We start from the raw sequence: 27,957 nt of genomic DNA on the forward strand, positions 1-27,957 counted from the left end.
CTTCCTCTTTTCCTAATTGAATACCCTTTATTTCTTTCTCCTGCCTGATTGCCCTGGCCAGAACTTCCAACACTGTGTTGAATAGGAGTGGTGAGAGAGGGCATCCCTGTCTTGTGGCAGTTTTCAAAGGGAATGCTTCCAGTTTTTGCCCATTGAGTATGCTATTGGCTGTGGGTCTGTCCTAAATAACTCTTATTATTTTGAGATACATCCCATCAATACCTAGTTTATTGAGAGTTTTTAGCATGAAGGGCTGTTGAATTTTGTTGAAGGCCTTTTCTGCATCTATTGAGATAATCATGTGGTTTTTGTTTTTGGTTCTGTTTATATGACGGATTGTGTTCATTGATTTGCATATATTGAACCAGCCTTGCATCCAGGGATGAAGCCAACTTGATCGTGGTGGATAAGCTTTTTGATGTGCTGCTGGATTCGGTTTGCCATTATTTTATTAAGGATTTTTGCATCGATGTTCATCAGGGGTATTGGTCTAAAATTCTCTCTTTTTGTTGTGTCTCTGCCAGGCTTTGGTATCAGGATGATGCTGTCCTCATAAAATGAGTTAGGGAGGATTCCTTTTTTCCTATTGATTGGAATAGTTTCAGAAGAAATGGTACCAGCTCCTCTTTATACCTCTGGTAGAATTCGGCTGTGAATCCCTCTGGTCCTGGACGTTTTTTGGTTGGTAGGCTATTAATCATTGCCTCAATTTCAGAGCCTGTTATTGGTCTATTCAGGGATTCAGCTTCTTCCTGGTTTAGTCTTAGGAGGGTGTATGTGTCCAGGAATTTATGCATTTCTTCTAGATTTTCTAGTTTACTTTCATAGAGGTGTTTGTAGTATTCTCTGATGGTATTTTGTATTTCTGTGCTATCGGTGGTGATATCCCCTTTGTCATTTTTTATTGCGTCTTGATTCTTCTCTCTTTTCTTCTTTGCTAGTGTTGCTAGCGGTCTATCAATTTTGTTGATCTTTTCAAAAAACCAGCTCCTGGATTCATTGATTTTTTGAAAGTTTTTTGTGTCTCTATGTCCTTCAGTTCTGCTCTGATCTTAGTTATTTCTGGATTTCTGCTAGTATTTGAATGTGTTTGCTCTTGCTTCTCTAGTTCTTTTAATTGTGATGTTAGGGTGTCAATTTTAGATCTTTCCTGCTTTCTCTTGTGGTCATTTATTTTAGTGTTATAAATTTCCCCCTACACACTGATTTAAATGTGTCCCAGAGATTCTGGTATGTTGTGTCTTTGTTCTCATTGGTTTCAAAGAACATCTTTATTTCTGCCTTCATTTCGTTATGTACCCAGTAGTCATTCAGGAGCAGGTTGTTCGGTTTCCATGTAGTTGAGTGGTTTTGAGTGAGTTTCTTAATCCTGCGTTCTAGTTTGATTGCACTGTGGTCTGAAAGACAGTTTGTTATCATTTCTGTTCTTTTGCTGAGGAGTGCTTTACTTCCAACTACGTGGTCAATTTTGGAATAAGTGTGATGTGCTGAGAAGAATGTATATTCTGTTGATTTGGGGTGGAGATTTCTGTAGATGTCTATTAGGTCTGCTTGGTGCAGAACTGATTTCAAGTCCTGGATATACTTGTTAACTTTCTGTCTCGTTGATCTGTCTAATGTTGAAAGTCTCCCATTATTATTGTGTGGGAGTCCAAGTCTCTTTGTAGGTCTCTGAGGTCTTGCTTTATGAATCTGGGTGCTCCTGTATTGGGTGCATATATATTTAGGATAGTTAGCTCTTCTTGTTGAATTGATCCCTAATGGCCCTCTTTGTCTCTTTTGATCTTTGTTTGTTTAAAGTCTGTTTTATGAGAGACTAGGATTGCAACCCCTGCTTTTTTTTGTTTTCCATTTGCTTGGTGGATCTTCCTCCATCCCTTTATTTTGAGCCTATGTGTGTCTCTGCATGTGAGATGGGTCTCCTGAATACAGCACACTGATGGGTCTTGACGCTATTCAATTTGCCAGTCTGTTTCTTTTAATTGGAGCATTTAGTCCATTTACATTTACGGTTAATATTGTTATGGGTGAATTTGATCCTGTCATTATGATGTTAGCTGGTTATCTTGCTCATTAGTTGATGCAGTGTCTTCCTAGCATTGATGGTCTTTATGATTTGACATGTTTTTGCAGTGGGTGGTAGTGATTGTTCCTGTCCATGTTTAGTGCTTCCTTCAGGAGCTCTTGTAAGGCAAGCCTGGTGGTGACAGAGTCTGTCAGCATTTGTTTGTCTGTAAAGGATTTTATTTCTCCTTCACTTATGAAGCTTAGTTTGGCTGGATATGAAATTCTGGGTTGAAACTCTTTTCTTTAAGAATGTTGAATATTGGCCCCCACTCTCTTCTGGCTTGTAGAGTTTCTGCCAAGAGATCCGCTGTTAGTCTGATGGGCTTCCCTTTGTGGGTAACCCGACCTTTCTCTCTGGCTGCCCTTAACATTTTTTCCTTCATTTCAACTTTGGTGAATCTGACAATTGTGTGTCTTGGAGTTCCCCTTCTTGAGGAGTATCTTTGTGGAGTTCTTTGTATTTCCTGAATTTGAATGTTGGCCTGCGTTGCTAGGTTGGGGAAGTTCTCTTGGATAATATCTTGAAGAGTGTTTTCCACCTTGGTTCCATTCTCCCCGTCACTTTCAGGTACACCTATCAGATGCAGATTCGGTCTTTTCACATAGTCCCATATTTCTTAGAGGCTTTGTTCGCTTCTTTTTACTCTTTTTCTCTAAACTTCTCTTCTCGCTTTATTTCATTCATTTGATCTTCAATCACTGATACCCTTTCTTCCACTTGATCAAATTGGCTGCTGAAGCTTATGCATGCATGAGGTAGTTCTCCTGTCATGGTTTTCAGCTCCATTAGGTCATTTAAGGTCTTCCATACACTGTTTATTCTAGTTAGCCATTCGTCTAATCTTTTTTCAAGGTTTTTAGCTTCTTTGCGATGGGTTCAAACATCCTCCTTTAGCTCGGAGAAGTTTGTTATTACGGATCATCTGAAGCCTTCTTCTCTCAACTTGTCAACGTCATTCTCTGTCCAGCTTTGTTCCATTGCTGGAGAGGAGCTGCATTCCTTTGGAGGAGAAGATGCACTCTGATTTTTAGAATTTTCAGCTTTTCTGCTCTGTTTTGTCCCCATCTTTGTGGTTTTACCTACCTTTGGTTTTTGATAATGGTGACATACAGATGGGGTTTTGGTGTGGATGTCCTTTCTGTTTGTTAGTTTTCCTTCTAACAGTCAGGACCCTCAGCTGCAGGTCTGTTGGAGTTTGCTGGAGGTCCACTCCAGGCCCTGTTTGCCTAGGTATCACCAGCGGAGGCTGCAGAACAGCAGATGTTGCTGCCTGATCCTTCCTCTGGAAGCCTCGTCTCAGAGGGGCACCTGGCTGTATGAGGTGTCATTCGGCCCCTACTGGAAGGTATCTGCAAATTAGGCTACTTGGGGGTCAGGGACCCACTTGAGGAGGCAGTCTGTCCGTTCTCAGATCTCAAACTCTGTGCTGGGAGAACCACTACTCTCTTCAAAGCTGTCTTAGAGGGACATTTAAGTCTGCAGAAGTTTCTGCTGCCTTTTGTTCAGCTATGCCCTGCCCCTCTAGAGGTGGAGTCTACAGAGGCAGGCAGGCCTCCTTGAGGTATGGTGGGCACCATCCAGTTTGAGCTTCCCAGCCGCTTTGTTTACCTACTCAAGCCTCAGCAATGGCGGATGCCCCTCCCCCAGCCTTGCTGTGGCCTTGCAGTTCCATATCAGACTGCTGTGCTAGCAGTGAGCGAGGCTGCATGGGCATGGGACCCTCCGAGCCAGGCGTGGGATATAATCTCCTGGTGTGCTGTTTGCTAAGACCCTTGGAAAAGGGCAGTATTAGGGTGGGAGTGTCCCGATTTTCCAGGTATTGTCTGTCACGGCTTCCCTTGGCTAGGAAAGGGAATTCCCTGACCCCTTGTGCTTCCCGGGTGAGGCAATGCCCCACCCTGCTTTGGCTCATGCTCTGTGGTCTGCACCCACTGTCTGACAAGCCCCAGTGAGATGAACCCAGTGCCTCAGTTGGAAATGCAGAAATCACCTCTCTTCTGCGTTGCTCATGCTGGGAGCTGTAGACTGGAGCTGTTCCTATTCAGCAATCTTGGAACCTTCCCCTGCCTTCAGTGTTTTGTAAGATGAAGTATAATCTGTTACAAAACAATATAGTTAATGCCTATGGTAATTTTAACATTGATACAGTAATTACACTTCTTATTCTAATTTTGTATTTGACCCAATCATGTCTCTTATAGCATTTTGCCTGCTTCAGGGCAGGACCTTGTTTAGGGTCAGATATTACATTTAGTTGTCATATCCTTTTAGCCTCATTTAATATTTCTACAGCCTTTTTTTCTTTTTGTTATTATCACATTGCCATTTTTTGAAGAATGCCTCCCCCCACTTAATTTTTCAAAATCATTTTTATACTTGTTAGTTTGAATTATTGTAGGTAGAATCAAAGGAAGTTGCAAGAATAGTGAGGTATCCTTCACTCAGCTTCCCCCAATGATGACGTGTTATGACTGTCGTACCACATCAGAATCAGTTGACATAGGTGCATTACTGTTAATTAGAGTATAGACCTTATTCCGTTTTCACCAGCTTTTACATGCATTCTGTATGTCACCTACTCCTTTGTTTTTTGATAGGATGTTTCTTATTTTGAGTTTGTCTAATGTTTCCTCGTGATTAGATTTAGGTTATAACTTAGTAGGAATATTGCATAGATGATGATGGATTTTCACAGGGTCACATCTTGAAACAAATGATGGTTGTTTGTGATGTTAATTTTAATCATCTGGTCAAAATCTTCCCAAATTTCTCCCCTCTGTAATTTTTTATTTTTTTAATCCCTTGCAACTAATAAGCAACCTGTGGGAATAAATTTTAAGATGTGCAAATATGCCTGGTGTGGTGGCTCACACTTGTAATCCCAGCCTCCCACACTTGGGAGGCTGAGGTGGGCAGATTATTGAGCCTGGGAGTTCAATACCAGCCTGGACAATATGGTGAAACCCTGTCTCTAAAAAAAAAATGCAAAAAATTTGTTGGGCGTGGTGGTGCATGCCTATAGTCTCAGCTACCCGGGAGGCTGAGGTGGGAGGATTACCTGAGCCCAGGAAGTCCAGGCCACAGTGAACTGTGATCATACCACTGCACTCTAGGCTGGGTGACAGAGTAAGACCTTGTATCAAAAAACAAACAAAAAAAGATGTGCAAATAACCTGCCCATCACTAGAGTTTATCCCTTGGCATTTAACATCCATTGACGATTCTTGTGTGATCGAATTTTTACTATGATGGTTGCAAAAATGATTCTTTCACTCAAACACTTCCTCCACATTCAACAGTAGGACCTCAACAGTCTGCTAGACTCAAGGATCCTCTCTTTCACCCCATTTATTTATTTATTTATTGGTATGGATGTTAATTCTTAATTTTTTCAATCATTTGTATTTATTACCTTAATTATATTGGTGCATCAGTTGTCACAGATTTGGCCAGTGGTAGTAGGAGCCTTCTCAGGCTGATTCCCGTGTCCTTGTGACAGTCCTCATTATTATTATAATTTTTTTAAAGCATTTCTTTACTTTTTGATATAAGATATTGTACCTACTGTGGCCTAGTGCTCAAGCAAGCCATTAAGGAATCCTAATTCTTTTAGTGTGTAGTGAACGATATTAGAAGCCTCTGTCTAGTGCTCATTGCTGTTAGATTGTCTTTGACACTTGGCTCTTAAAGCTGACAACGCCAGGCAGTATATGTAGTATGCGTGTGTTGTACTCTGCTTTTGTTGGTTGGAGTGTTCTGTTGGTGTCTGTTAGATCCAGTTGGTGTTTTTCCCTACTGTTTTTTCCCCACAGCACCAACTTCTAGATTCTATTTTATGTGCGTATGTTCCTCAACTTACAATGGAGTTACTTCCCAATAAACTGATTAGAAGTTGAAAATATAAGTAGAAAATGCATTTAATACACCTAACCTATTGAACTTCCCAGCTTACCCTATCTTAAACGTGCTCAGAAACTTACATTAGCTGGTTAATTTTAATTGTATTTTTTGGGTCCTCTGTTTCCTTGTTGCTTATGGTGTTTTTAATAGCTGCTTTTCGAAGTCCTTTATTCTAAAATGTGACACTATACAGAGAGAAATTAACAAATTTATTGAGTGTTTATTATGTGTTAGGAACTTAGTTGCTGGAGGTTTTTCAATGAATAGAGAAAAGTAGAAAAATCCTTTCCTCATGTAAATTGTATTCTAATAGGCATGTAGACAAAAAGAAACATACAGACTGCCCTGACTTTGCAATGGTTCAGCTTATGATTTTTTGATTTTACCAAAATCAAAAGTGCCATACACATTCAGTTGAAATGTATTTGGAGCACCCATACAATCATTCTGTTTTTCACTTTCAGTTCAATATTAATAAATTACGTGAGAGAAATATCTCACATAATTTATTTACTTTATTGTGAAATAGCCTTTGAGTTAGATGTGTTTCCCCACATGTAGGCTAATGTAAGTGTTCTAAGCATGTTTAAGGTAGACTAAGCTGGAAAATTCAGCAGGTTACATGTATTAAATCCATTTCTTTTTCTTTTCTTTTTCTTTTTTTTTTTTGGAGACAGAGTCTGGCTCTATTGCCCAGACTGGAGTGCAGTGGCCCAGTCTCTGCTTACTGCAAACTCTGCCTCGCAGGTTCAAGTGATTCTCCTGTTTTAGCCTCCCAAATAGCTGGAATTACAAACGTGCACCACCACAGCTGGCTATTTTTTGTATTTTTAGTAGAGATAGGGTTTCACTGTGTTGGCCAAACTGGTCTTGAACTCCTGACCTCAAGTGATCTACCTGTCTTGGCCTCCCAAAGTGGTGGGATTACAGCCATGAGCCACTGTGCAATATTTTTTACTTTTCGTTGATTTATTGGGATGTAACCCCGTTGTAAATTGAGCAGCATCTGTACGTAAGATACAACCTGGAAGTTGGTGCTATGGGGGAAAAACAGTAAGGAAAGAGAAAAGGGAATGTGTCTGGTGAGGGGTGTGGGGGTAGTTGTGGAAGTGGGGCCTGCAATTTTAAACAGGCAATCAAGAAAGGCCTTACTGCTGAGTGACATTTGAGCACCTGAAGATCTGAAGGAGGTGGAGGTACTTGGGGGAAATAGCATTCTAGGTAGAGGGACTAGCAAATGCACAGGCTGTGAATTGAGGTTATTTAAGGATCTCTTTAAACTTGTTAAATGCCTGTCATGTAATGATTCAGTGAAACTGTGGTGTCCTTTTGGAAATGTGGGTACTTTAAAAATTTCTGGTTTGAAGATTATGTAAGTGCAAAACGAGAGTTCTCTCTCTTTTCCTCTCCCTAATCTTACAGCTACACTTTTTAGCATTTCACATATTATGTTCGTTCACTGCTTTATTTTCTGTCTTCCTTCCTAGAATGAAAGTTTCATGAGGGTAAGGATTTTATCTGCTTTATGTACTACTTGTGCCTAGGGTATAGTGGTCACCTAATAACTTTTTGTTTTATGATGAATAAATGATTTGTCAGATATGACTTTGTAGTAGTAGTTCCTTATGAATTTAATGTCTGTAAGTCCATACTTAAATAAAAGTTTCTTGTTTTATCACTGTATATGTAAATTGTATATATTACATGTATACTTTTATTTTATTTATTTATTTATTTTATTTTATGTTTTTGAGATGGAGTCTTGCTCTGTCATCCAGGCTGGAGTGCAGTGGCATGATCTCAGCTCACTGCAGCCTACCTCTACCTACTTCTACTTCCTGGGTTTAAGTGATTCTTGTGCCTCAGCCTCCCAGGTAGCTGGGACCACAGGTGTGTGCCACCATGCCCAGTTAATTTTTGTATTTTTGGTAGAGATGCGGTTTCATCGTGTTGACCAGGCTGGTCTCGAACTCCTGATCTCAGATGATCTGCTGACCTTGGCCTCCCAAAGTGCTGGAAGTACAGGTGTGAGCCACCATGTCTGGTTTATACATTCATTTAAAATTATAGAACTGGGGAAGTATTTAACTTTTTTTAAGAGGGAGAAAAATTGTATGGCTCTTTTTTGACTTTATACTTTAAACCAGTGTTCAGGCAATAGACATTTTCCCTGTCAGCTTGATTGTAGTTGTATGTTGCATCAACTTTTTAAATTTCATTTACTTTGGGGTTTTTGCATTTTGGGTTTTATGAACTGTCTGAGTTCTCAATCTATATTGCATGATATTTTTCATCTCTTTTCTAACAGAATTATACCTGCTATTTTTCAGGTTGTGTGATAGCTGAGCTTTTTACAGAAGGTGTACCATTATTTGATCTCTCTCAACTTTTGGCTTATAGAAATGGACATTTTTTCCCTGAACAAGTGCTAAATAAAATTGAAGATCGCAGTATCAGAGAATTGGTAACTATGCCACAAATATTTGCCATAAAGTTTTTAATAGGCCTTTGTTCCTACTTTTGCTTTAATCAGATTTCTGGAATGTTGTAAATTTGGAATAAAGCAGTAAAACACCATAGACTAATATAAATAGCCTTTTGTTACTACTTTGTTAGGGCAGAATGTACTGTTTTTTTCCCCTTCAGGCACAGAGCTCATTTGACTTAAAAAAAATCTATTTATTATCTATTTTCCCACTATAATCTTCAGTGTGTGTTTTACAGATTTGGAAGGAGGTAAGGTGGTTTCTAGGGGTTGGAGAGGTTGTCCTGGATAGAGCTTGCTAGTAAGAAATGAAGAAGACAGACATTTAAAATGGAGGGGACAGGAAATGTCAACTTGAATATAATACAGCAATACAGGGCCATGCATATAGAAGCAAATAGCTTTGTATTAATATATGAAGCTGAGGGCAGTTCTGGAAAGGCAGCTACAGAAGCACAAATTAGTATAGCAGAATGGGCGTGAGGAGTCATATGGGGGATCACCTAAGCCACATAGCTACATTACTGTTTGAGGGCATCTTTTCTAAGTCATTTGTAGGGTAACTAATATTGTGGTGATGACTCTGAGTCATGGAAAAGATTGTGGTGTATTTAGAATATTCTTTAATTAGATAGGAAGATATATAATACAGGGAGATCTATAATACATTTTAATTTCTCTTAAGTATGTCAAATATTAAAAACTAAGGTGCTTCAGAGGAAGCCAGTTTAGGCCATATTTATTGAACAGTACACTGGATTAGGAGTTGGTGTAATGTTCTGTCTTTGGGTATGGCACATACTTCTTATGTTGCTTTGGTTGTGTAACTTCATGTCTTTGGGCATACATTTTCTTAACTGCGAAAGAAGTGAATTTGTTTAATCTTTAGGGCCTAATCCAAACTAAAAGCAATTCTAACTAGTTAACATTTTCTTTTAGTACATTTGATTCCCCCGTGTTCACTACTAGGCTCTTATTTAAAATATAAACAAAGTTCAGATAACTCAATACATTTTGTGATATTTTATTTAAATAATGACTGATACCCTATGAGTGTCCAGAAGAGATTAAACTATGTTCTGTGCATTGAAAAATATTTATTTCCCTATGGTACTAGAAAACATAGGATAAATTCAAATTAGGTGTATCATTTCTAGTGTTTGCAGAATTTAACATCTCTTTGACACTATTTGAAAACTTTAAGCCACTGATTCCCCTATTGATGAGATCCTAGAGCTGTACTTAACCCACAGATTCCTTTGCACTTGTGGCAATAAGGTTCTGAACCATAACTCAACCCTGGATATGTAAATGGATTTTAGGGGTTCTGTGATTCCTTCCAGAATTGTATGGGTTTTTTAATGCAAAAATTGTGTGTATACATTTTTCTCTGGAGAAGATCCATTGCTTTCCTCAGATCCTTCATGGTATCTCCTACTCAGAAAAGTTTATAAGAATCTTTGAGTTATGGACAGCAATATATTAGTCCCTATTTTAAGAAATGGGGAATACTGAGCCATGGTATAACCTCCTGTTTATGTGTCAGGGCCATCTGTAATATATTTGTATATGATTTTTCGTTGCTTTCTAGGATGATGGAGTCACAAATCACTTAGCAGTCAGGTTCTGAAAGATCCTTTACATCGTATGTAAATTGCCTTCCATCTGCTTTACTTTTCTATTCTCAAATCTATTTTAATTCCTTTTCTTCCCTTGGTGTAGGTAACTCAGATGATTCACCGTGAGCCAGATAAACGTTTAGAGGCAGAAGATTACTTAAAACAGCAGCGTGGCAACGCCTTTCCTGAAATATTTTACACTTTCCTTCAGCCCTACATGGCCCAGTTTGCCAAGGAAACGTTTCTTTCTGCAGATGAGCGTATTCTGGTTATACGGAAGGATTTGGGCAACATTATTCACAATCTCTGTGGACATGATCTGCCAGAAAAAGCTGAAGGAGAGCCTAAGGAAAATGGGCTGGTTATCTTGGTATCTGTTATAACATCCTGCCTACAGACCCTTAAATACTGTGATTCCAAATTAGCTGCTTTGGAACTTATTCTTCATTTGGCTCCAAGATTAAGTGTTGAAATTCTTTTGGATCGGATTACTCCATATCTTTTGCATTTCAGCAATGACTCGGTTCCTAGGGTGAGGGCCGAAGCCTTGAGGACATTGACCAAAGTTCTTGCTCTCGTCAAAGAGGTTCCTCGTAATGATATCAATATTTATCCGGAATACATTCTGCCAGGCATAGCCCACTTAGCCCAAGATGATGCTACTATCGTTAGACTAGCCTATGCTGGTAAGAGTTTATTGTCCAAATATTAACCACTTAGATAATTTTTAAGTTAATGACTATAATACTGCTTGTTTTTCTGATTTGTTTGAGAATTCCAAGTATGAACTTTGCTCTTTGAACTGTTTGTGTACATTTTGATGATAATTCTAGATACTGTGTTACTGGGAATCAATGTTTCTGTGTTCTCTCACTTTTGAAATAATCAGAATTATCAAGTGATGGAATTTTGTGATTTTCTTAGGAATGTTACATTTAACTTGGAATAAGACTAATGTTACTAATGTTTACAAGTATGTGCTTCTGATCTAGTATCTTGAGGCCTTTATGAAGTTTCTCTGATAAATATGATTATTTGTCAGTTTTAGGATATAACAGTCTATTGCTGCTGAAAAAGATTAATTTTGCTGGATAATTTGATGTTGAAAGAACCTAGCATACTAACTTACTGAAGTTTAAGGTGGTTTTTCCAGTTACTGTACTGTTTAGGATGTACATCTTCTTTGTGATGAGGTGGGTGTGTTATACACACCTACCTGTTTTGCCTGTATGTCTCACTCAAAATCAGGTGATACAGATTCATGTTTCTAGCTCCCGAAATTAATTCTGAGAGCTTATTTCTGCATGAGAAATACCACTGAATATATATAATATCGCTGAGTATAAATAATTTATTTCTATAATATAATCTGAAAGAAATCAGGGATTCTGTTTTGAAGTTTTTGTAAATAGTACGGGTGTGGTGATGATATTGTCTTTTTTTTTTTTTTTAAAGAAACATCATTCATTTTATGATTTGTTTGTCATTATTTTAATGAAACATGCGAAAAATGGTCTTTGGACTCTGGTCTTATCTCTAGGCACACCCATAAAGTGATTGAGATTGTTAGGTGTTTTTATGTTTCCTCATACATATATTTTTATTTATGTTTATCTTTGCTTATTTATTTATTTATGATTTCTGTAACCATATAGGTATGAACTTCAGGCCCAGAAATCCAGGATTTCTCTAAGACACATCAAAGTTTATCATTTATAACAAAGCATAGTTGTAACTCACTTGGCAAATATAAATAATTGAAACAGATAAAATCAAATCAAATAAAAGTTTATCAGTTTTAAAAGCAAGCACTATCTTCTTTACCAGAATTTTATGATCCTACTTTTTGGTGCAGTGTATCTTAATCTGTTCTCAATTGTGTTAAACAGGTCATGTTCTGATGAAGTGCCATATTAACATATTGACACTCAGTTACTAATAGCTATCACATAAAAATAATAGCTACTGTTTATTGAAAAATCTGCTCTAGGTTGTTGCAAGGGTTAGCTGCAACAACCTTGAGCATTAGATGTTATATTACCTTCATATGACGGGTGAGGAAATTGGGATTAGGAGAGACTAAATAACATGACCCAAATGTATCCGGTCTATTTCTCAGTTCTCAGAGCTCCTGTTCTAGACCTTGGTTTTGAAGCAGTCCGGCTTTTCTTTGGTCTTCTGGGTCTTTATGGTGAGAGTCCATGATAACCCAGGGTCAGTGCCAGCACCTTGCATTGTCATTTCTTCACGGCCCAGTATGTGATCACCCAGGCTGGAATGCAGTAGGGAGATCATGGTTCACTGCAGCCTTGACTTCCCAGGCTCAAGCCATCCTCCAAATGCAGCCCTGCAAACACTGTAGGAATGGGCCACCACGCCTGGCTAATTTGCGGTCTTTTAAAATAGAGCCAGTGTATTTGAATGTGTATGGTTAAATATAATTAAAATATATGTGTCAGTAATTATAACAGTTTAAAATCAACATTTCTTTACAGTATTTTTTAAATATCATAGATGCTGGTACAGATTTGTGTAAAGTGAACTTCCAAGTATGCTGTGGTTTGTGGGGAAATAAGCATACATCTACTCACACTTTAGAGGTACCCAGGAAAGTAAGAGACTTTTCCTAATAAAAATTTGTTCATTAAAGTGGGGATACTCATCTAGAATTTTTGGCATATTATCAGGATATGGCCCAGAGTTTTTCCATCTTTAGGGTGAGCAGGCGTTATAGGGTATTAACATCTTGCTTACTTAGAGGTAAATTTTTATTCTATTCAGAGCATTGTTGAACCTGGCAGGGGTGGGGAGTGGGACCCCAGGATGAAGGGAATAATTGTATTTGATTGACTCAAGGATCTCAACTGCCATAAGGTACATTTCGATTTCAGAGATGTTGGAAAGTAAGGAAAAAGTAAGGTTGTTTTAAGTTTAAGGTAGTTAAACTTTATGTTCAGGGCTATTCACTGCTAAGAAGGAAAAGAGTACATTGACCGGTTATGGTCATATGTTAAGAAACACATATGTTAAGTGTGTTAGGTAAGGCAAGGTAAGAGAAGAAAGTATAAATGAAGAGCAGATACAATTGATAGTAAATGTGACAGCAGAAATTAGAAGTAGTTATTTTGCAGCAGTGAGGAGTATCAGTCTTTGTAGGTCATCAGAAAGAGAAAGGAGAAGATATAGACAGCTGTAGAAATGTGGCAAACAGTCTGCCACTTTGGTTCACTAAGAACTTGAGTATCACTTGTAAAGCAGTCTAACAATGGTGTCTCTTTGAGGCACTCTTGTGACTCTTCATTTATGTGTGAAGAAACTGAGCCTCAGATTGCTTAAATGGCCAAGTTAGTAAGTGGCAAGGTTGAGATTTGAACCCAGGTCTGTCTGATTCCAAAGCTTAGCTTGATCTGTTATTTTAATGTGGATATTTCTTTGTTAGTCTAATAAATATCTCTCACTTGTCAAGGATACTGTTTGAAGGGTAAGTCCCTGCAGAGAATTAGGCTTTTTTTTGTCCTCAGTAAATGGGGTATTAGATTGTTTTTGTATTATTATTTTTTAAAGCTGTGTTTCATTAATAAGACTGGCAGTTTGGAGATAGTTATAGATTATGAACTGGGTCACTAAAATCTGATTAGGTTAAATGCTAAATTGAAAAGTTCTGCTTTTCCCATAGGCTTATGATTATTTATGTATAAAGACAGGGAGGAAAAGTTATAAGCTTTACAGAGAGTTAAGACTGTAATTATAAATTTCTTCCTTTTTATTTTATAGAAAACATAGCTCTGCTGGCAGAAACAGCTTTAAGATTCCTGGAATTAGTACAGTTAAAAAATCTTAATATGGAAAATGACCCCAATAATGAAGAAATAGATGAAGTTACACATCCAAATGGAAATTATGACACAGGTTGTATAATTTTCTCTTCCAGATTTCCTATTGTTTAGAATGAATTGCTGATGCTAACTTGTAAAACTATCATTTGTAGTTTTCATGTAAGGTGAAGGAATACCAGATATATATATTAAATAGGAAGAGTCCCTGGTGTCTGATTATTCTCTCTATCCTCATATACTGTTACCTTACTCGAAAACAATCAGCTTGTCACCATGGATACTAAACTCAATTGTTTGTCAGCCAGAATTGATTTGTGTGAACTGTAAAGCCAGCTGAATTATGTAATTCTCGTAAAAGAAGAAAAAATTAGAAACGTCATAGCTAAAGAAGCTAAACCTTTTCCCCTTATGTGAGTATATTCTGAGTATCCTCAATCATAAATTGTTTTTATTTCATACTGTTTGTGATTTACATTTCAAAACCATAAAGGAGCAGATGTGGTGATGGTAAACTTATTGAAGTCAAAGTCCTTGTCTTAGGTTTCTTTGCATTATACAACTCTTCAGAGATTTTTACTTAATGTTTGTTGAGTAAAAGATTTAGAAGTAAAGTAATAGATGTAATTTTCTCCAAGATGCTTCTAGCTATGAAAAACTAGAGAAATCTAGTTTTTTAGAATTTTATGCTACAAACAGCTACAATTACTGTTACTTGTTAGAATGGCACCATTTTTAGACAACATGTATTATCTAGAGTTGAATACAGTGGAATAATTTTGAAGTTTCAGGAGGATGTATCAGGAAATCCTAGCCTTTTTTCGTGGAATTACTTGGAAAATAATACTTTCCTATAACCATGTAATTGGACCTATTTAGATAATAAAGTTAAATGTTAAAATTTGGGGGGAGGGAATCTAAAGTTTTTCTTAATGTGAGCATATAGTTTTGCATGTCAGACCAATTACCTTTTTCCTTGACAGGAGTAGCTGGACCAAGGGTGGCCCCTGTCTTCTGTTTATTCACAGATAATTGTTGAAGATTAGCTCTGTATAAGGCAATCAGGAGCCTGCCCTAAGCACTAGAGCATGGCGGTGAATCAGATAGAAATGATCCTTGCTCTTGTGCTTACATTTTAGTAAAAAGAAGACAGGCAATAAGTAAATAAATAAGTGAGAAAAAATGAGGGTAAGAGATAAGGCCAGAGAAGACGACAGTGGCCAGATGAAGTAAAGCCTTGACAGAACTTGCAGTGTGTTTTGTGGCTTTCTAAAATAAACTGACCTTTAAAAACACTTTCTAAAAGGATTGCTCAGTACCGTCATATTATATCCTGATCCTATCCAGTATTTTCAAGTCCTTGATTAAGTGGGATCTTACTGGGGCCATGTGATTTCCTTTCTGGTGCTTCTCTATAATTTTCCCCTTGAGCTCATAAATGAAACTATTTAATTAGTGAGATAGTAACTATGCTTGTGGCATCTGCTTGTTAGGATCTTCTTCACTTTATATTTCAGTTTCCTATCCTTCAGAGCTTTGAATAATGGAAAAAATTGGTGACTAAAGACTTCGGTGGCTTCTGTAATCAGTCTGTCTGATGAGTAAGAAAGAAGACTGGGACTATCTGTATGGGGAATAATTGACCTTTTCTTAACTATTTCTTTTCTTTTTTTTTTTTTTTAGAGCTCCAAGCCTTACATGAAATGGTCCAGCAGAAAGTTGTTACTTTGCTAAGTGATCCTGAAAATATTGTAAAACAAACCTTGATGGAAAATGGAATAACACGGCTGTGTGTATTCTTTGGACGTCAGAAAGCCAATGATGTTTTGTTGTCCCACATGATTACTTTCCTAAATGATAAGAATGATTGGCATCTACGTGGAGCATTTTTTGATAGTATAGTTGGTATGTTTTTTGCTTTTAAATTCATTTAAGATTTTTAATCATCCTCTCAAATACTTCCATGCAATCTGAAGGATAGATACTACCAAATTTCATTAATAATGAAATGAATTCCTAGTATTTCTGTTTTCATGCTGCTTTTGGATGATGTAAATATTTTAGCTTGGTAAAATAAAGGGTTGGTAAATCAACCTGTGTTACATCCATATGAAGGAATAGCATGTGGTCATTAAAAACTATATTTAGACAGAATAATGACCTGGAAAGTACCATGAGATATGTTAAAGTGACATAAGTAGATTGTAAATCCTCTTAAAGTATGGTTGCTGTTGTGTAAAGGTAACAATAACAGGAATCATACATGTTTATAAACATGTTAATAAAAGTGAATATGCATCACTTTTAGAATCAGAAAATAACAGTTAAAATATAATCATGGTTGAAAATCAATGTAGTTGGAAAGAATTAAGTTAAAGGCTTTGCTTTGTGTAACTGAAAATTTTTGAAAATTTAAGCAGCATTTTTTTTTTTGCTGTTCTTTCATTTTACAATTCTTGATTTTTAGATATATCTAAAGTCAGACATCTTGTGTTTTAGATACATGACTTCTATTACATTTGGATTCAGAATTAGAAGTAAATGAAGTGGACAGTATTTTGCATGGGTTAAGTCATGTTTGATACAGGACCTAATATTTTTCTCTTTTAAATAATAACCAATCCCCTTTTCCCTGAATGTACTGATCTTTTCAGTTTAAGATTTGGCCAATTATGAAATATATGCTAAATTCATATTATTATGATTATCCAATACCCCCATTATATCATTTCTCACATGGTTGTAATGGTTTATCTGTTAACCCAAAAAGTTTAAAGACTATTCTGCACAATAGAAAGCTTGACTGGTATCCAAACTTTCTTGTGAGGTAGCAGGAAGCTGTAAGACTTAAAGTTTTGGTTCCCAACAGTCTAGGAAAGGTTTGCTGTTTGATTTTTGTTTTCTAAAAAAATAAAACGCAAGAAACCTGTGTGGCAACAGGATTGATATTTCTACAAATACTATCATATGTTTTGGAGGAAAGGGTACTTTCTACTTTGAAATTCCCTATTTTTCTTGCTTTGTTATTTTTGGAAATTACTGTACCTGTTTTTTTCTTTTCAGACATCTTTTGTTTCTTATTTTTAGATTAATTTATAGAGGCATCTTAGCCTTCTATCTAGGAGTTCATCTAACTCAGTTCCTGAATACAGTATTATTCTTTGATCCTTACATCTTTTTGACTTCCTTGCTCTCTTCTTCTTCCAAATAATGCTATTTTTATTTCTTTCTCGGGAAAAGTTGGTTCTTACAACTTCACCTATCTATTGGTCAATTCATGTGTTCTTTGAAACATATATTAGTTCTTTTTAAATTTAAAAATAAATTTTTTTAATTGATGAAAGTAATACATGCTTATATTACTTTTGGAAATAAAACTTAGAAAAATTTGGAAAATATAGAAACCAAGAAGAAAATAAATGATGGTTAATCCTACAACCCATGCACAACCTCTGTTAAAGCTTTGATGTTTTTTCCCATAGCACTTCCTTTCTCTTTCCATCTCATTTATCCCTTTCTGTCATATGCTGATGGTTAAGAGCAGGCATTGTGGAGCTAGACTTCTGGGTTCAAGTGTTTGCTCTGTCACTAGTGGTGGTTCTTGGAAAATCATTTAAATTTTTTGTGGCTTAGTTTACCTATCTGTAAAATAGAAATAAGAATAGTGCCTGTCTTACTGGTTGTTGGGGGATAGAATGAATTAATATATTTAGTAGTACCTGGCATAAGTGCTGTGTATATATTATATTACTTCCAAATTTTATTTTATTATTTCTTATACTTTTTTCTAATAACATACTTTAAGCATTTTCTCATATCATTAAAAATTTATTTGGAACCATAATTTAATAGGTCTAAACTATTCCATGATATAGTTTTGCAAAAATTTAACCCTTCTTTTGGATATTTAAATTATTTTCATTTTTTTCTGTCATATATAGATTATCTATGTATTTGGTGTAAATATGTAACATATGTATGTAAGTAGTTGTTTCTAATTATTTTCTTAGGATAGAAGTAAAAAATTTTAATTACTGTCTTAAAGAATGTGAATTTATTTTTAAAACTCATGACACATTTATAAGCTATTCAAAAAGATTATATCATTTTGCATTCCCATCTCCATTAAGTGCTGCACACCCATCCAGTGTGAAATAGGCTTTACTTAGTCCTTGCCTGTTGGAAGGGTAAAATGATAACTTGTTTTGATATATATATTTTAGCTTAACTATCAAGCTGAAAAACTTTCTCATGTTGATTATGTATTCATTTTTTTTTTTTTTTTTTGAGACGAAGTCTCGCTCTGTCGCCCAGGCTGGAGTGCAATGGCCGGATCTCAGCTCACTGCAAGCTCCGCCTTCTGGGTTTACGCCATTCTCCTGCCTCAGCCTCCGGAGTAGCTGGGACTACAGGCGCCCGCCACCTCGCCCGGCTAGTTTTTTTGTATTTTTTTTAGTAGAGACGGGGTTTCACCGTGTTAGCCAGGATGGTCTCGATCTCCTGACCTCGTAGTCCGCCCGTCTCGGCCTCCCAAAGTGCTGGGATTACAGGCTTGAGCCACCGCGCCCGGCCTATAACATTATTTTTTAATCATAAAGGAAATAGGCTTTCAGAAATTATTTAAAATTTAATCAAAATTCATAATGTATGAAAAACAATAATTGATTTTCCAGAGGCAGCTACTTGGCTTTGTGCTTTTATTTTAGTGTTTTCAGGTGATTATTACCATATCTATAAATAATATTTTCATATTACTATTTTTAGAATAACCAACTTTGGATTTTATCTCTTTGTTTTCTGTGCCAGATGAAGATTTAATTCACTCATAACATTCCTTGATCCTTCTTTTCTTCTGAGTTTTTGCGATGTTGACTACTATCTGCAGTGCTTTAGTTTTTAGTTTGTTGTTTTAATAACTTGAAGTAATTAAATCTATTTTGTATTGCTCCACCTCTGATTTGCACTACAAGATTAGTGCCCCCCTTTTTTTCTCTTTACCTCTGTCTCTCTTTTAATTGGTTAGTTGAGAATTGAGAATTCTCAACAATTTTTTTGTCATAGTTAATAATACATTCTGTTCTGTAATCACAATGAAGTCAGGTATAGACTGATTATGAAGCTTCAAAACAAAATACATGATTATGAATGTATAAATTTTATTGACTGTGGAGCCAAGTAGTATACTGTAATTATATTTGCTCCATCACAATCCCAGTTCAGTGACTGCCCCCCTCACTATTTGAGTATGTTTATAGCAAGGCCAGTGGATTCTACTTTGCTCCCTCTTCTAGGTCCTAAATACACTATTTATTTTAATTTCATATTTGGACTGTGATTTTCTTGAGCAATTTTTTGTTTGTTCTAGAATTTTAGATTTCTTTGTTCTCTTTTTAGAAAGAAAAGTAATATATTGTCATCATATCTGTAATAGCTAGCTTCTTTCTTATTAATTTTATTTGTTGCTTAGAATCTATTCCATTTTCTTCTCGATGACATTCTTGAAATTTATTAACTTTTAATTCTAATCTGGGCTGACTGATTTCTAGGTCTTTGCTAGCTTTTTTTTGCCCTTGAATTCTTAGGTTGATACTTTCCTAGAAGGGGTTGCATGGGAGGCAAACCTTTAATAGTCCTTACATGTCTAGAAATGACTTTTTTAGTTAATTGATAGTTTGACTGAAGATAGAGTTCTTTTCATAACTTTTAATGCCTTGCTTGCCTATGTCTTGTCTTCTAACCTCCATTGTTGCTGAAGATTATATAATTCCAACTCTGATTCTTCCTTTTTAGGAGATCTGTATTTTCATTTCTGTAAGTTCTTAGGATCTTAGTTTTTCTGTGGTGTCTGAGAATTTCCTGATGATTTGCTTTGCTGTGGGTCTTTTTAACTTTATCATGCTAGGTAGGAAGTGCAGTGTTCTTTCCTAGGTAATTGATCAGTATGTTTGGCTTTTGCTTACTTTTATTGCTTTACTTAATGATATATGTACTTTTAGATATTGGATAATCACATAATACTGCTTTTCATTTCCAGGTGTTGCTGCCTATGTTGGCTGGCAAAGCTCCTCAATTCTCAAGCCCCTGCTGCAACAAGGTCTTAGTGATGCTGAGGAATTTGTCATTGTGAAAGCTCTTTATGCCCTTACTTGTATGTGCCAGTTAGGACTGCTACAAAAACCCCATGTTTACGAATTCGCCAGTGATATTGGTAAGTTTCTGTTTCTCAAAATTAGAATGAGATTGGAAGAACTTTATAAAATTTCTAGGTAATATAGAATAAGAATTGCAACTTTATTGTTCCTACTATTGATTGTGTGGGGTTCCTACCATTGATTGTGTGGGGTTCCTACCATTGATTGTGTGGGTGTGCATGCATGCATGTATGTATGTGTATATGTGCATGCTTATGTGTATGTGAGAGACAGACAAGCTGACTCATTGGGTCCTTCAGGCTAGTTGGGAAGTACTGCTTTGTTTTCATCTGTTTTTAAGTCTGTGTTACCTTTGTCAAAAAGCAAGACTTTGGTGTTTTTTTAGTTTGTTTGTTTCTTTGTTTTGCGACAGAGTTTCACTCTGTCGCCCAGGCTGGAGTACAGTGGTGTGATCTTGGCTCACTGCAACCTCCACCTCCCAGGTTTAAGCCATTCTCCTGGCTCAGCCTCCTGAGTAGCTGGGATTACAGGTGCCTGCCACCATGCCCGGCTAATTTTTTTTGTATTTTTAGTAGAGACGGAGTTTCACCATGTTGGCCAGGCTGGTTTTGAACTCCTGACCTTGTGATCTCCCTGCCCCAGCCTCCCAAAGTGCTGGGATTACAAGCATGAGCCACCGTGCCTGGCCAAGACTTTGTTTTTAAAAAAACCATGATATGGGTCAAGCCTTGACTGGTCTGAAGATGAAAATTATTTTTGGGCACTTGACCAGCAGTCAAGTTGAAAATTGGATGTGAAGGATCTGTCACTGCATTGATTACCAGTTAAGAATTCATAGACTTGAATAATATGTTTATTCTATTATAATTTCACATAATACATTGCTTCTGTGGCCTAATTAGTTATTTCCAAATAACTTTTGGAAATTATTTTTGAAATTTAATATAGCTTATAATTAGCATTTTATTTATCTACAAAACAGATGCGCATCAGTTTTAAAGCAAAAATTATCATGAAAATAGTTTTTTACCCCTACACGCAAAGTTTGCGGAGATTTTTCTGGACCTTGCTGTTTCTAGTCTTTGATCCCAGGATGAATATATGGAGTGCTCATATATCTTTAGTGTCAGAATAAATTATGTTTATATACAGAATAAACCCAGTGTGGTACTACTTCTTCGATAGATAACTCCCTTAGAACTACAACTGAATTTGATATGAAAACTATGGGGGGAAAAAAACACTTTTCTGAGAAAAATCAAGTAAACAATCATTTGTTGGCATTTAAAACTGTTTAAAAGTAAAAAAACAATTTTAGTAACTTAGAAACACTTACTTATTTAAAACAAATGATAGACTACATACATCTCTCTCATTCTGTTTTTAAACTATGTGTATTTTGTTGTAGTGATTTTTTTCCCAGCTTTATTGATGTATAATCAACAAATAAAGATAGTATATTATGTTCAACATGATATTTTGATATATGTATACTTTGTGAAGTAATTATGGTAATCAAGTTAATTGACATATCCATAGTTCTTTTTCTTTAGTGGTAAGAACATTTAAGGGTTACATCCCAGTGATTTTCAAGTATACATTTTTATTAATTATGATCACCATGCTGTACTTGCACATACACTGTACAAGAACTTATTCATCTTGTCTAACTGAACTTTTGTATCCTTTGACTAACACCTGCCCATTCCACCCTCCCTTCTACCCCAGCCCCTAGTAACCACCATGCTACTTTCTACTTCTATGAGTTCAACTTTTTTAGATAGTATGTATTACTTCGATCATACAGTATCTGTCTTTCTGTTTCTGGCTTATTTTACTTAGCATAATGTTCTCCAGTTTCATCTGTGTTGTTGAAAATAACAGGATATTTTTATTTTTTAGGACTGAGTAGTATTTTAGTTGTATATATACACCATGTTTTTTTATTCATTCATCAATGGACACTTAAGTTGATTTCCTATCTCGACTCTTATGAATAATGCTGCAGTGAACATGGGAGTGCAGATATCTCTTCAACATACTAATTTCATTTCCTTTGGATATATACCCAAAAGTGGGATTGGAAGATCATAGATAGTTCTGTTTTTAATTTTTTTTTTAAAGACATACGGTTTTGCTCTGTCACCCAGGCTGGAGTGCAGTGGTGTGATCACAGCTCACTGCAACTTTGATCTCCCTGGCTCAAGCTCTCTTCCGGCCTCAGCCTCGAGTAGCTAGAACCACAAGCATGTGCCACCATGCCTGGCTAGTATTTATTTATTTAGAGACGGAGTTTCGCTCTTGTTGCTCTATGCTGGCTGCCTGGACTTTAGGGAATGTTGACGTGGGTTTTGTGAAACTACCCTTCCTGCCCTCTTCTTTGGGACTTTTCTCATTTTTGTGCTATACCCAGGTGCTGTGATCTCTCACCTGGATTCCTTTGTAATGGTGTTTTTATGCATTGATAGTTGTTAAAACAGATTTTTTTCTACAAGAGGATGAATGCTGAAATGTTCTATTCAGCCATGTTGTTTTCACTGCCTAGTGACTTTTAAAGAGAATAGTGGTGGTGGTTTTGATGGTGATTATGATTTCTTTGGTACTCCTTTTAAAAACTATTCTCTTCCCACTTAGCTATTGTGAATATTTTCCCCACACTTTTCTTCTGATAAGTTGAATGTGCTAGATAAAGAAAAGACTGATTGGGAGGCCGAGGCAGGCAAACTCCGACCTGAGGTCGGGAGTTCAAGACCAGCCTGATCAACATGGAGAAACCCCGTCTCTACTGAAAATACAAAATTAGCCAGGCTTGGCAGCGCATGTTTGTATTCCTTGGTACTCAGAAGGCTGGGGCGGAAGAGTTGCTTGAACCCAGGAGGTGGAGGTTGCGGTGAGCCGAGATTGTGCCATTGCACTCCACCTGGGCAATAAGAGCGAAACTCTGTCTCAGAAAAAAAAAAAGGAAGAAAAGATTGAATATGCTATTTCATAGGCAGTTCTTTAGATTCAGACTTCTTGTTTTGAGTATTTGAGGTGCTTTGTATCAGGCACCTACTTTCTGATATAATAATGCTGTAGAACAGTCAACCACAGAATCTCAGTAAATCCTTTAGTAAATTTTTCATCATGCACCCGTGGGTTGTATAGGTGGCCCTGCTTCAGGTTCTGCATCTCCAGGTTGTCTGTGATGACTGTGATTCATCTGTCTCATTCTGGGGCCCTCATTGTAGGGACAGTGGCTACCCACATAATGTTCTCATGGTGATGGCAGAAGCACGAGAGGGCAAACCCAGCTATGTAGCACATTTCAAATTCCTGTTTGTCCTAATATTCATTGGCCAAAGCAAGTGATATAAACTAAAAGCAAGGGGGCAGAGAAGTATCCTTTGTATACCGCAGGTGTATACAAAGTGGATAAGTGTGGTTGTATAATACAGGAAAGTTAAGAATAAATAATACATTATAATACAGTTCCCAACTCCTGTCAAATCGTTATGGGTTTAGCTACTTTCTGAAGGTTTACCAATGTTTTTCCAATCCTCATTTTCCCTCTTATCACAGGGAAAATACCCATTGTCCCTTGTTGGATGGATCAGAGGCTGCAGGGTATTTATGAAATAGACAAAATCATCTTCATTTATAATTAGAAGATTTAGAAATGCGAGACCTTGGGAGAGAGATATTTTGAATGCATCTTTTCTCCTTCCCCTTTTAGTATAAGTATTATTAGCCTATAATTGTATTCCTGTTTCTCTGTTAATGTGTATTTCTTATATACATTAAATAAATATCAGAGGATAAATTAAATAAATATCCTCTGAATGCTGATGTGTTTGCATGCTCAGAGCTAATACAATTTTTCTTGCCTTTAGAAGTTTGGATTTTATTCTAAATCAGGTTAGTCTAATGTCAATTAGCTGAAATCATTGATTTTATGTTTAGTACATAAAATCGTTAAAATAAAAGGTATGGAAAGACATTCATTTAATTCTTTGGTTTAATGTCATATTTTAAACTTTTTAAGAATAGGTATCATGTTTTCAGCTTGTTTCCATTCATTAATGCCTTGTGAAAGTAACTGTGAGTTATGTGTTAGATTTGATCAAACCACTGCATTAAAAGAATATCAGATAGGCTAGATTGTTCCCTTCATCTTTATGCTGTAGCTTGGAGAAGTAACTTCTCCCCAGTTTCTCTGCCCCTTGGGTGGTAGAGGGGATATGTCCTTGAACGTCTGTGGGGGTACAAGTTGGGGAATAATAGTTAGCTATATGCTGTTGGGACTTGTTATGTCTGTAACAGTTTTTAATCCAGTGTTATGAATGAGTAGTGCCCACACAATTTTAGTTCTGACTAAAAAAATATAAATTTTAAGTCCTCAGCTATGAGGTAACTGTTTTTACTCTTTTGTGGTACTGCTGTGATATTTATGATAAGAGAATATTATAAACAGTGTGTCCACTTGATTGAGTTTATGCCTCAGGGTAATTGAGTATGGGAAGGCTCCTGATAGTAACATTGTGGCAAAATCCTTTTGTCAGTTATGTTATAATGTAAAAATTTGTTTATCCCGATAGTTTGAAATAACTTATTTGATCCCTTCCTTTTCTTTTCCTCTTTAGCCCCCTTCTTGTGTCATCCCAATTTATGGATACGTTATGGTGCCGTGGGATTTATCACAGTGGTAGCTCATCAAATAAGTACAGCTGATGTCTACTGTAAACTGATGCCTTATCTCAACCCATATATTACCCAACCAATAATACAGGTATACATGTTCCAAGTTGGAGTCAGTCTTTCCTCCAAACTGTGCCTCCTTAAAAAAAATGTGTAGAGAGCCCTATTTTTCTTAACATTTTTAAGTATTTAAATTGGGCTATAGCATTTTTATATTCTTTCAAGCTAATTAATGTTAATGAACCAAGCACCTTTGAAGGTCAGAAAAGTGCAAAAGATTATTATGTTTTACATCATTTATATCTAATGTAGCATATAGTAGTTCATATATTTTCTTTTGTGTAATATAAAGCATCTGTTAAAAATGAAATATAGTCTAGCAAAAATATATGTTGATGGACCTCTGCTTTTTATTTTAAAAAGTATTACTGATTGCATCCAGTTATAATAAATTAGAAAAAGTCTTTTTCAAATTTAAGTTTTTCACCACTAACTGGTTGTTTTGATGTCTTTTCTTTTTTTTATTCTAACAACACCACAACCTCTGCCCCACCTCTAGCAGTACTTGGTGATAAACTTTGAGTCTTTGGTATGTACAGGGCAAATATTATTCACCTAGCTTTTCAGTGTTTATACCCTTCATCTTGCTAGACAGCAAAGTATCAAGATAGGCATTTAAATGGAATGAAATGGTGAAGGATGATTCTAGCTGTTAAAACATCCTGAAAGTTCCTATTTTTTACCAGAACTCCATTTCCCATTTGGAATTCACACACCTGTCTGGCTTTCTACCACTTTTGTATTTCAATGTGCCTTCTCTTTGTTTGCAAAAAATGGCCTTGGATAAACTCTGGAAACTAGGAAGTTTTGGTTATACCCTCTTTTCATTCATTCATTTCTAGAGGTTATCATTCTTTATTTCATAGAGTTTGTAGGATTGTTTTTATTTTTACCCCAAGAGCAACTTATACACATGAAAGATGGATAGTGCTGTCAGAAAAAATGCCCTTTTAGAAAAGTTTATGCTTCCTTGGAAATTAGGCCTAGAGATATCTACTCCTTTTGAGTAGTTAACTCTATTTAAAAGTTTGCTCATTGAACTTTTTCTTTTGTCACTGTTTTGTATTTTGAAAGGCCAGGATCAGAAGTTGAGAGGCTAATTATTCATATGCTTCATGAATCTTATTTTTCTACAATTTGGATTAGAGAAAAGATACCTTTTTATGCTGCTTTCCACTGACTGACTTCACCAAGGAGTTAAATATACTTAAGGAAGTCCTCTTGGTGCTTCTGCTAGAGTCACAGAAAAAAACAAGAAGATAATCTTGGTTACTATCAGCAGTATTCATCCATTTTATTATATTTGCATTGACAAGGAATGTATTCCTTTTGGATAATTAAAGGAAGGATTTTATAAACACTATGGAGATAGCAGTGGTTTTTAGAAGTGGTTGAATCTACCAGGAAAATGTGATGACTGAAGGAAGACCTGTGGTTATTGAGCATCTTTTCTGGATCAGTACCTAGTGCTTGTCAGATCTGTGAACTGTACGTATGTTTTGGGTGTAGGATGTTGTCTGACATATTGGGATCTAGAAAAGGCTCTTTTTGTTTTCTAGAATTTCCTGGATTGGATGATTAGTCTTCCAATGATAGATACAGATGTGTGGTGTAGTGCTAACAATGAAAAGTAAGAGATACCTTAGCTCTTTAAAGTTTACTAGTATTCTTTTTTCTTCTACACAAAGATGTTGATATCTATTATTTTCTTAGAAAATGAATATGTTAACTTTTTGCAAGTTGTATTTATTGAATTTGAAAATAACTGTACATGTTATATTTTTGCCTGATACTTTTTATTTTTCTAATATAGATTGAAAGAAAACTTGTTCTGCTCAGTGTTTTAAAGGAACCAGTAAGCCGTTCTATATTTGATTATGCTTTGAGGTCTAAAGATATTACTAGCTTGTTCAGACATCTTCACATGCGTCAGAAGAAACGAAATGGTTCTCTTCCCGACTGCCCTCCTCCAGAGGATCCTGCCATAGCACAACTTCTGAAGAAGCTGCTCTCACAGGTTGTATCACCCTTCCAAAGTCTTACATTTAAATGCAAATTTAATAAAAATATTGAAGTGTCCATTTAGCTTTTAAAAAATATTTTTGATTGATTAGATTACATCCTAAAAAATGAGTAAGTAAATCTGGCAAACATCTTATGCATTTGCTTTGAATCCTAAACAAAGATAATACTAAGATGATGATACAGTATCAGGTTAAGGTAAATAAGGAATCATGGGAGACCTGTTATGTTTCTTTCGTAATTACTGGCTAAATAAATGAGGGAAAGACTGTAGAAATAACCTTAGATTTAATTAGTATTCTTGATTCAGTTCTATGTTTTACCAAAAATATAATGAAATTTAACTGGAAGAAACATTGCAAAACACAGATGAAGTATAGAAAAATCCTGGTTCATTTTGATCCAAATTTGTAATTAATACTTGTAAACAGCTGAAATAACTGGTACTTAGAATGCATCTCAGGTTTAATAGACCAGCAGTTTACTGGTATATCTTAAAAGCCTATGAATTTGAATCAATTAACAGAATCTTATTAGAACTAGGAAGTAATCTTACTACACTTGGCATTGGTAATGCCTCTTTAGAAATATGAATTCTATTCATGACAAAAAGGCCAAAAGCAATTGCAACAAAGGCCAGAATTGACAAATGGGATCTAATTAAACTAAAGAGATTCTGCACAGCAAAAGAAACCATCATCGGAGTGAACAGGCAGCCTACAGAATGGGAGAAAATTTTTGAAATCTACCCATCTGACAAAGATCTAATATCCAGAATTTACAAGGAACTTAAACGTATTTACAAGAGAAAAATAACCCCATTGAAAAGTGGGCAAAGGATATGGACAGACACTTCTCAGAAAAAGACATTTCCACAGCCAACAAACATGAAAAACAGCTTAACATCATTGATGATCAGAGAAATGCAAATCAAAACCACAGATACCATCTCACACCAGTCAGAATGGCAGTTACTAAAAAGTCAGGAAACGGGCCAGGCACTGTGGCTCGGGCCTATAAACCCAGCACTTTGGGAGGCCAAGGTGGGTGAATCACCTGAGGTCAGGAGTTCCAGACCAGACTGGCCAACATGGTGAAACCCCATCTCTACTAAAAATACAAAAATTAGCCATACGTAGTG

At 36.2% G+C, this 27,957-nt stretch overlaps 1 protein-coding gene across 1 annotated transcript in view; it reads left to right on the forward strand.

Moving 5' to 3' along the window:
* The window catches only part of PIK3R4 (phosphoinositide-3-kinase, regulatory subunit 4), an 80,228-nt gene that overhangs the window by 8,657 nt on the left and 43,614 nt on the right, over positions 1 to 27,957 (forward strand). Inside the window, exons 3-9 of the mRNA XM_011933682.1 lie at positions 8,299 to 8,432; positions 10,176 to 10,758; positions 13,847 to 13,981; positions 15,589 to 15,810; positions 19,940 to 20,113; positions 24,680 to 24,825; positions 26,608 to 26,811. Coding sequence (XP_011789072.1) covers positions 8,299 to 8,432; positions 10,176 to 10,758; positions 13,847 to 13,981; positions 15,589 to 15,810; positions 19,940 to 20,113; positions 24,680 to 24,825; positions 26,608 to 26,811 — 1,598 coding nt within the window. The remainder of the gene's footprint in view (positions 1 to 8,298; positions 8,433 to 10,175; positions 10,759 to 13,846; positions 13,982 to 15,588; positions 15,811 to 19,939; positions 20,114 to 24,679; positions 24,826 to 26,607; positions 26,812 to 27,957) is intronic.

This window comes from Colobus angolensis, unplaced genomic scaffold, assembly GCF_000951035.1.
Source record: "Colobus angolensis palliatus isolate OR3802 unplaced genomic scaffold, Cang.pa_1.0 Scaffold129, whole genome shotgun sequence".
NCBI lineage: Eukaryota > Metazoa > Chordata > Mammalia > Primates > Cercopithecidae > Colobus > Colobus angolensis.